The sequence below is a fragment of the Salmo salar genome, chromosome ssa15 (genome assembly GCF_905237065.1).
Source record: "Salmo salar chromosome ssa15, Ssal_v3.1, whole genome shotgun sequence".
NCBI classification, from domain to species: Eukaryota; Metazoa; Chordata; class Actinopteri; order Salmoniformes; family Salmonidae; genus Salmo; species Salmo salar.
Genome location: NC_059456.1, coordinates 53547737 through 53558518, shown reverse-complemented (window position 1 = coordinate 53558518; position 10782 = coordinate 53547737). Strand labels below are relative to the sequence as shown.

Below are 10782 nucleotides of genomic sequence, written 5' to 3'. Positions count from 1 at the left end.
ATATAGCCGACATCAGATTATTATGGACAAAGGAGTGAGATTGACAAAAAATAAACTGCAGCCAAGCATCGATCATCATGTCACCAGAATCTGCATATTTATTCGAAAGGAGCATCAATCTCATCACCGTACCCTTCCAGCTACCATGTGAACTTGATTTATTTCATCTGTAGCCATTTTTTTGTATTTTTTTTGATAGGCATTTTTTTTCTACATAATTTATTTTGCGACGTGCACCGTATATTATTTCGTAATACAATCGTTTTATACTAGTGCATAGTACTTAGCGCAACCTCGTTACATATACAAATAATTACCTATCCCATCATATTCAAATAAGACTAACTTTAGAACAGTTGCCAATTTGCCAACAAACTCCTCTTCAGACACTTTAATCTCGATGGGCAAACAAGCCTTAAATTGGATGTTACAATTTATACCACGGCGGGCAGTAGTATTATAAAACGGTACCTTACCTTTAGTAGACGTATCATAAGTAGAGGTCGGCCGATTAATTAGGGCCGATTTCAAATTTTCATAACAATCGGTAATTGTCATTTTTGGACACAAATTATATTTGCAATCGACCAGGAGACTGCGTGGCAGACTGACCACCTGTTACGCGAGTGCTGGCAGCAAGGAGCCATGGTAAGTTGCTAGCTAGCGTTAGACAGTTTTTTTTAATAAGATACATTTATCTTAACATAATCACTAGTTAACTACACATGGTTGATGATATTACTAGTTTAACTAGCTTGTCCTGCGTTGCATATAATCAATGCGGTGCCTGAAATTGACACTTCTCTTGCGTTCAGTGCAAGCAGAGTCAGGTTATATGCAGCAGTTTGGGCCGCCTGGCTCGTTGTGAACTGTGTGAAGACAATTTCTTCCTAACAAAGACCGTAATTAATTTGCCAGAATTTTACATAATTATGACACAATATTGAAAGTTGTGCAATGTAACAGCAATATTTAGACTTAGGGTTGCCACCCGTTCGATAAAATAGGACCGGTTCCGTATTTCACTGAAAGAATACATGTTTTGTTTTCGAAATTATAGTTTTCGGATTTGACCATATTAATGACCTACGGCTCGTATTTGTGTGTTTTATTATATTAAAATTAAGTCTATGATTTTTATATTTGATAGAGCAGTCTGAGCAGTGGTAGGCACCAGCAGGCTCGTAAGCATTCATTCAAACAGCACTTTCCTGCGTTTGCCAGCAGTTTTTCGCAAGGCTTGAAGCACAGCTCTGCTTATGACTTCAAATCTATCAACTCCCGAGATTAGGCTGGCAATACTATAGTGCCTATAAGAACATCCAATAGTCAAAAGGTCTATGAAATACAAATGGTATAGAGAGAAATAGTCCTATAATAACTACAACCTAAAACTTCTTAACTGGGAATATTGAAGACTCGTTAAAAGGAACCACCAGCTTTAAATGGAAGCCAGTTTTGATTGTTGCTGACTATTTCTTTGTTACATTATTATACAATTACCCATAGAAAATACATCTCACATGCGTTTCTTTTAAAAATGTAATAAAATAAAACACAATTTATATTGAATCATTTCTGGGATTTTTTGGGGGGGGTAGGCCTATCCCTGGCTGCGCCTCTACTGTAAACAGCATGCTTTTTTGAGTGGTAGTGGAAGGACCACACAACATATCACGTTATTCCAAGTTTACTGCGATATGATGGTTATTATATTAATATTTGCGCATAAAGATGTTTCCACCAGCATTTCTAATATAACTAATTGTACAGATACAAAAACATACCACCTTAACTAGTGTATTTTGTTTTGTCGACATTTGGAAAGTTTACTGTCATTTTGCTGTTTCCATCATGTTTTTTATCCGAAATATGAATTATTCACATAAAAAGGTTTAATGGAAACCTGGTTAGTGACACTCTGGGCAAATTATTGTTTCTACAAATGTATTTTGTGCTGACCGGTCTCTGTTAGTATTTCAGTGAGTATACATTAGAATAATCCAATTTGGGATGTTAGTGCCTAGACCTCTGCTCCCAAATGGCGCAGCGGTCTAAGGCTCTGCATCTCTGTGCTACAGGTGTCATTACAGACCCTGGTTCGATTCCAGGATGTATTTAAAAAAAATGCCTTCCTCACCATCTTAAATAAGCATGCCCCATTCAAGAAATGTAGAACCAGGAACAGATATAGCCCTTGGGTCTCTCCAGACCTGACAACGAACAGCCCCTGTGATATGCAACTTTTCAGGGAAGTTAGAAACCAATATACACAGGCAGTTAGAAAAGCCAAGGCTAGCTTTTTCAAGCAGAAATGTGCTTCCTGCAACACAAACATAAAAAAGTTCTGGGACACTGTAAAGTACATGGAGAATAAGAACACCTCCTCCCAGCTGCCCACTGCACTGAGGATAGGAAACTCTGTCACCTCTGATAAATCCACTATAATTGAGAATTTCAATAAGCATTTTTCTACGGCTGGCCATGCTTTCCACCTGGCTACCCCTACCGCGGTCAACAGCACTGCACCCCCCACAGCTACTCGCCCAAGCCTTCCCCATTTCTCCTTCTCCCAAATCCAGTCAGCTGATGTTCTGAAAGAGCTGCAAAATCTGGACCCCTACAAATCAGCCGGGCTAGACAATCTGGACCCTTTCTTTCTAAAATTATCTGCCGAAATTGTTGCAACCCCTATTACTAGCCTGTTCAACCTCTCTTTCGTGTCGTCTGAGATTCCAAAAGATTGGAAAGCAGCTGCTGTCATCCCCCTCTTCAAAGGAGGGGACACTCTTGACCCAAACTGCTACAGACCTATATCTATCCTACCCTGCCTTTCTAAGGTCTTCGAAAGCCAAGTCAACAAACAGATTACCGACCATTTCGAATCCCACCGCACCTTCTCTGCTACGCAATCTGGTTTCAGAGCTGGTCATGGGTGCACCTCAGCCATGCTCAAGGTCCTAAACGATATCGTAACCGCCATCGATAAGAAACAATACTATGCTGCCGTATTCGTTGACCTGGCCAAGGCTTTCGACTCTGTCAATCACCACATCCTCATTGGCAGACTCAATAGCCTTGGCTTCTCAAATGATTGCCTCGCCTGGTTCACCAACTACTTCTCTGATAGAGTTCAATGTGTCAAATCGGATGGCCTGTTGTCCGGGCCTCTGGTAGTCTCTATGGGGGTGCCACAGGGTTAAATTCTTGGGCCAACTCTTTTCTCTGTATACATCAATGTCACTCTTGCTGCTGTTGAGTCTCTGATCCACCTCTACGCAGACGACACCATTCTGTATACTTCTGGCCCTTCTTTGGACACTGCAGACGAGCTTCAATGCCATACAACTCTCCTTCCGTGGCCTCCAACTGCTTTTAAATACAAGTAAAACTAAATGCATGCTCTTCAACCGATCGCTGCCTGCACCTACCTGCCCGTCCAGCATCACTACTCTGGACGGTTCTGACTTAGAATATGTGGACAACTACAAATACCTAGGTGTCTGGTTAGACTGTAAGCTCTCCTTCCAGACTCACATCAAACATCTCCAATCCAAAGTTAAATCTAGAATTGGCTTCCTATTTCGCAACAAAGCATCCTTCACTCATGCTGCCAAACATACCCTCGTAAAACTGACCATCCTACCGATCCTCGACTTCGGCGACGTCATTTACAAAATAGCCTCCAATACCCTACTCAATAAACTGGATGCAGTCTATCACAGTGCCATCCGTTTTGTCACCAAAGCCCCATATACTACCCACCACTGCGAACCGTACGCTCTCGTTAGCTGGCCCTCGCTTCATACTCGTCGCCAAACCCACTGGCTCCAGGTCATCTACAAGACCCTGCTAGGTAAAGTCCCCCCTTATCTCCGCTCACTGGTCACCATAGCAGCCCCCACCCATAGCATGCGCTCCAGCAGGTATATCTCTCTGGTCACTCCCAAAGCCAATTCCTCCTTTGGCCGTCTCTCCTTCCAGTTCTCTGCTGCCAATGACTGGAACGAACTACAAATTTCTCTGAAACTGGAAACACTTATCTCCCTCACTAGCTTTAAGCACCAGCTGTCAGAGCAGCTCACAGATCACTGCACCTGTACATAGCCCATCTATAATTTAGCCCATACAACTACCTCTTCCCCTACTGTATTTATTTATTTTGCTCCTTTGCACCCCATTATTTCTATTTCTACTTTGCACTTTCTTCCACTACAAATCTACCATTCCAGTGTTTTACTTGCTATATTGTATTTACTTTGCCACCATGGCCTTTCTTGCCTTTACCTCCCTTATCTCACCTCATTTGCTCACATTGTATATAGACTTATTTTTCTACTGTATTATTGACTGTATGTTTGTTTTACTCCATGTGTAACTCTTTGTTGTTGTATGTGTCGAACTGCTTTGCTTTATCTTGGCCAGGTCGCAATTGTAAATGAGAACTTGTTCTCAACTAGCCTACCTGGTTAAATAAAGGTGAAATAAAATAAACAACTGGCCGTGATTGGGAGTCCCATAGGGCGGTGCACAATTGGCCCAGCGTCGTTAGGGTTTGGCCCGGGTAGGCCGTCATTGTAAATAAGAATTTGTTCTGCCTCCTGCCAAGTTAAATAAAGGTAAAAAATAAACAAAATTATGCAATGATGCACCCTGTTTTACATGGCATAAAGATTTCCATTGAATACTGCTGCTGAAGACACTTCTTCCTATGCCTCATCAATGAGCTCTATATATTGCAACTATAACTAAATATTGCTCTCTCAAGCATGAATCTGGGGAAAACATGTTTTGTTGAGAAGTTGTAAATGCTGGTATTTGCGAGTCAGACACCTTTTAGAGAGCCACCCTTTGATGAGTCGTTAAGCTTTGTGGTGCCTGAAGTTCCTGATTATATGTTCTTTAGGCCACAGAATAACACACGCGACTGGTAGGTTATATGGATGTTTGCAACTTACATAAACGGAACTTCGTAAACAAGCTTTGACAAGGCTTTGCTGTTGTTAAAGTACAGAATTGGACATGGATGTAAATGTTTATCATAAACATTTGACAACACTAGGTAGTCAGATTACCATGGGGTTTACAATGTGTTTTTTGGCTACAGAGCTTGCTTTTCTATTCATCAATAGCGGAGTCCTGACCAGGGCCCAGAGATTTTTCCTAGCAATCCTAAATCTGCTGTCCGGTGGTTATTTTGTTTGTGAAAACCCTTTCACGTAGACATTGTGAACAGTAAAGCGGCAGAGTTTCAAACTTTAAGCAGTAAAACTGGTGTTTTGCTGCTTAAGAAATTCCTATGTTTTGACAGACAGACCATGGGACTTGTTGCAAAATCCCAACAATATAAATATGCTTCTGCTGTGCTGGCACAAAACTAATTACAGTGAGTTTCCCTTGACTGCATTGAACATGCTGAAAATTGGTATTGTGGGTTGATTGTTTCGTTTCCTCAGCATGTTCATTCTTTCGGGATTAACCTTTATGGTCTTTATTTACATTGTCAGCAAGATTACCTTAATGTATGGAAAACAACTATCTACATGAGAATTTTCAGTTTTCTTTGATCAGTGGTTTGACAGATGCTGCGTTCAAACCAACTGGGGGGGGGGGGAGCTCCGACTGGGAAAAATTGTTTTGAACGGTCAACCAACTCGGAATTCCAAGAGGGAAATTCTGGCATCTTTCTAGAGCTCTAACTTTCCGACCTGAAGATCACCAATGTCATGATTTTACCTGCTTTTTTTTCTTTGAGTTCCCAGTTGTTTTGCAGCCTGGGAACCAAAATATATATATATATATATATATATATATATATTTTTTTAATGAACAACAAATCAATACAGAAAGTACATGCGGGAACACGAGTATATATAAATAATATACAAAGGACAATTGGGCTTGGGGGTACAATATCACATTACACAAGGACCTTAAGGGACATACATACACTTATAATTCTAACAGCTTTTTGTTAGTAGAGTATTTAATTGTCTTAAAATACAGTTCAATTTACTTTTGTAAGGTAAGAAAGTGTGGTGTTTTGTTTGTAAATTTACATTTGTGAATATGAAATTTGGCCAAAAGAATAATGAAATTAATTAAATAAAAATGTTTCAGCTTAATTCTATCGTAGGTAAAGAATCCAAGCAGTACATCTCTCCACAATAGTGTAAGATCTTCATAAATGTGTTCAATTATAAATCTACTGACGTCTTTCCACAGTTTTCTTACGTGAATACAATGCCAAAAAGATGCAACACTGTTTCTGGGTGGTCATTACAAAAGGAGCAATTAGAGTTGATGTTTTCCTTAAATTTCTTCATATAGTGGTTGGCAGGATAATATTTATGAATAATTTTAAAGGAAACTTCACAAGTGTGTGTGTGTGTGTGTGTGTGTGTGTGTGTGTGTGTGTGTGTGTGTGTGTGTGTGTGTGTGTGTGTGTGTGTGTGTGTGTGTGTGTGTGTGTGTGTGTGTGTGTGTGTGTGTGTGTGTGTGTGGCAAAGTTGTTTTGCAGCGTCAATAGATGACGTAGGTTTGCCCTCCAGTTTAGCTGTCAAATAAGCTAGCTAGTTTGATAGCAGGTGGATGTTGACATGAATGGTAAAATCATTAGCTAGCTAGATATGTCGTTTTATGGCTGTGACTACCTGTATTGCCCGAGAAGAATTGTATATCATTTGTTTTATTTGCAATACATTTTGTGGTTTCTTCGGGAGAAGTTAGCCAGTTAGCTAGCACGTTAGCTGTCAATTGGTAAATTGTGCAACGGCATGGGTCAACTGCAGTCAGAAATGAGCTAAATATAAACGTTTGTGCCTATTTTATTCCCAGCATTTATTTACACAACATGCCACTATATAGGTAGCAGCTATCGTTTCTTTATTTGCATGCAGTGTAAGTTAGCTAGCTAGCTAGCACAAGAATGTTAATTAAAGAAATGTAGGCGAGTCGACAGGTCAGGACCATTACATTTTCAGAGGTAAACTGGCTCTGGCAGCAAAACAGCCAAGTACTCCCTCTAAACATGAATTGATTCTCAATTCCGATATGGTTCTAGAAACATAAGATCTACTTTCATAACACATCAAAAATAATTTCACAAATGCAAAATATACACTAGTGTACTCTGTTTTAGTTCAGTTACAACACTTCGGGCGTCCTTTCATTACACACAGGTGTTTGGAGAAGCTCTGTCTTCGGGTGAACAAGCGCTGTAACATGGACATGTGGGAACCCTAACGCTATACAGGTGTGTGTAGTAATTCAACAATTTGTTTAATGAAAAATCTTTCTGGGTTATAGTAAAGTAAACTTCCAAAGGTTTCCAAAATCGCATTGGAAACAAGCATTATTAAAGTGTAGACAAAGGACTATTGTACACAATCCCATGCAGTCTTCAATGCATCAACTGAGAACCTAAGAGGAAGCCCTCTGGTGAACGATGGCTAGCAGCTAGCTATCATAGTCTTGGGAATTTGACAGTACTGCACTGGGAATTTGAACAGAGTAGCCTTTTAACAGCCTTGTTTTTTAACAGGATCAATACAGAACTGTTTATATTCTTGACAGCTGCAGCGTTGTGGTTTCACTTGCAATACTGTAGGTTTTCCATGGGGTTAGCCTATATAACATGTGGTTATAACATGTTTATTCACTATTTAAAAACCAATAACAAATATTCCTGTAAACATTTAAACAAGGTCAATCAATCAAATGTATTTTATAAAGCCCTTTTTACATCAGCAGTTGTCAAAAAGTGCTTTACAGATACCCAGCCTAAAACCCCATAGAGGAAGCAATGCAGAGACCGAAGCAAAGTGGCTAGAAAAAAATCCCTAGAAAGCAGGAATCTAGGAAGAAACCTACAGAGGAACCAGGCTCAGAGGGCCTACCAGTCCTCTTCTGGCTGTAGCGGGACCGTTTTTTGAGTATACGTGGCCAGATGGTTTTGAAGACCTTCAAACCCGGTGGACTGCATGGACAGGAGAGAGAGCATCTGAATTTCTCCCAATAGTCTATAGGATTTGTCACACATATGATAGTTGGTTCTTTTTATTTTATTTGTATTTATTTAACCTTTATTTAACTAGGCAAGTCAGTTAAGAACACATTTTTATTTACGATGGCGGCCTACCCCGGCCAAACCCTAACCCTGACGACGCAGGGCAAATTGTGCACCGCCCTATGGGACTCCCAATCACGGCGGGTTGTGATACAGCATGGAATCAAACCAGGGTCTGTAGTGACGCCTCTAGCACTGAGATGCAGTGCCTTAGACCGCTGCGCCACTCGGGCGAAACAGTTGTAAGGGGAGTACTGTACATTTGTCTAACAATCCTGCTTGGTGGAAGTGTCAACGTCATCCTCCAGAAGGCTCCCTTCTGATTGGTGAATGGCTAGTTAGGGTGTGGTCAAGGTGCATATAACTGTATGCTATTGCTTTGGGGCTCTTCTGTTGGTTGTTGCTTCTAGTTGGGACCTTGTGTCTTCTATCCAGTTAGGTCGACTCAGGAGCAGTGTCAATTATCTAGCGTGCTGTTGGCTAAACTAAACGTTCCTCTGCATGACTGCCTCAGTGGTCCACTCCTATTGAGTTGACTAAGATACCCTTCAGTCCCTCAGTTTTAGCCTAATCCTCCTGGCCTTGTACCCATCAGAGGGACACTCATCTCCTACTCCTTCCCCAGAGATGTCTCCCCAGGCTTCTCTCCTACCTGCGGTGGTCCTGTCACTGGTTCTGGTTGTGTGGGTTCTGACAGGGCTGACCCATGCCCAGCCCAAGGCTTCTGTCCTGGACTTCTCCGCCAGCCTGGGTAACCTCCTCCCCAGCCTCAGCCGACCAGCCAACTCCAGCCGGATCTTCTATGGGGTAATGTTTGACGCTGGCAGCACTGGCACACGCATCCACGTCTATACCTTCATACAGAAAGACCCTGGTGAGTTATGCTAAAACTCTACTGGAGAGAGGAGGTGTTAAGATGCTCCCTGATGTGTTACTCTGCGCAATGTTGTGGTATTACATTTCCCATTTACTTCAAGCAAAATTGAATTGGTATATTATTAAATGCTCATCAATAAACATAACACTAAATGCACATCTTCATAAAACATCGTTCATGTTTGCAAATTGTAAATTAAATGCTTATTGCTCCAAGTGGATTTTGTCGTCTCAATTGTATGTTTTTTTTTCTTCTGTTGACGGATCGTTCATGTGTATCTTTTGTCTGACAGAGGAGTTACCAGTGTTGGATAATGAGATGTTCCATTCCATCAAGCCTGGTCTGTCAGCATATGCAGACACGCCTGAAATGGTGAGACAGCAGTGGTTGTAATTGCCCGATGCAGCAAGTGGTATTCAAATATTTCAAAAACACTTGAAATGGCTTGAGTCCCTAAAATGCACATCATAATCATCATTCTCCAATACCACATTCTCTCCCCAGGGTGGGTATACAGTGAGGCAGCTTCTGAAAGTGGCTAAGAAAACCGTCCCCCGGCTGGAATGGAAGAGAACCCCGCTGGTCTTGAAAGCCACAGCAGGACTCAGGCTGCTGCCCTCAGAGAAAGCCCAGGCTCTGCTGGAACAGGTATGGGTGGGACCTAGGGCACTCCTAGATCTGATAGGGCTGGAGCACTATTAAATCAGGTATGGCACTGCCATAGGTGTTGACACTGCATTCACCCTTTCTGCAGTCATCTCTCCGTCTTCCCACTCCACCCCACAGGTGCAGGATGTTTTTGATGAATCTCCCTTCTTCGTGCCAGACGATAGCGTCAGCATAATGAATGGTACAAATGAAGGTAAAGTCTCGTCTACCCATAACCCGTAGTCAAACCTCCAGTCAGACCTATTCATCAGCAGTCCGGAGGCAGGCTTCAGCAGTGCTCGCCTCTTGGTGGCATCAGTCACTGTTCTCCTTCGACAGCTTGCTGTACACTTTCTTACCCCGATCCGTTATGATGACGCTGTAGAAAAAGAGGGTTGTTGTTGTTGTTGTTGTTAGAGTCTGCCTTGGTTACACCTCAAAAAGGTGTAATTATGTGGTGAATGGATTTAGTGGTTTACCGAACCTTGTGTGGTGTAATTGATTTGTCAGCATTTTGTCTCAAATGATAGCCCACTTACACAAACTAATGTCAAACTAATGCTTATGCATGTCAAACAAGTGATGAGTTAACTGCACTGTCAGATCAGTCTTTACCTCACTTGAATGATAGTTTTTTGTTCTTGTAGGAATCTTGGCGTGGGTTACTGTGAACTTTTTGACAGGTGAGGCTTGTAACTTTTTGTCATAGTACATATTGTAATGCATTATTGTCACTTTTCAAACAATTTTGTTTAGGCTATTCTATTATCAGGTTGTAGGGTCAGCTATAAACAGGTAACTGCCAAAATAATGGAAACACAGTAAAAGAGGGATACAAAGTCCGTATTTTGAAAACAGGTGCTTCCACACAGGTGTGGTTCCTGAGTTAAGCAATTATCATCCCATCATGCTTAGGGTAATGTATAACAATTCTGGGCAGGCCATTATTTTTGCTACCATGGTTATGCCACCATAGGATGACAATGCCCCCATCCACAGGGCACGAGTAAACAATATGCCATGGCATTATCAGCCACCAGTTCTCAACCCAATTGAACACTTATGGGAGATTCTGGAGCGGCGCCTGAGACGTTTTCCATCACCAACAAAACACTAAATGATGGAATTTCTTGTGGAAGAATGGTGTCGCATCCCTCCAATAGAGTTCCAGACACTTGTAGAATCTATG

The 10782-nt window shown here is 41.5% G+C and overlaps 1 protein-coding gene across 6 annotated transcripts in view; it reads left to right on the top strand.

Moving 5' to 3' along the window:
* Positions 1 to 38: 38 nt before the first annotated feature.
* The window catches only part of LOC106571572 (ectonucleoside triphosphate diphosphohydrolase 5), a 15914-nt gene continuing 5170 nt past the window's right edge, over positions 39 to 10782 (top strand). Inside the window, exons 1-7 of one of the 6 annotated variants that reach the window (XM_014144789.2) lie at positions 6509 to 6606; positions 7182 to 7255; positions 8694 to 8942; positions 9238 to 9317; positions 9450 to 9593; positions 9732 to 9807; positions 10241 to 10276. In XM_014144789.2, coding sequence (XP_014000264.1) covers positions 8696 to 8942; positions 9238 to 9317; positions 9450 to 9593; positions 9732 to 9807; positions 10241 to 10276 — 583 coding nt within the window. In that variant the 5' untranslated portion in view covers positions 6509 to 6606; positions 7182 to 7255; positions 8694 to 8695. Of the gene's footprint in view, positions 649 to 6508; positions 6986 to 7181; positions 7256 to 8663; positions 8943 to 9237; positions 9318 to 9449; positions 9594 to 9731; positions 9808 to 10240; positions 10277 to 10782 lie in introns of those variants that run through there. The other 5 variants (XM_014144792.2, XM_014144790.2, XM_014144791.2 and 2 more) reach the window with 5 other exon arrangements.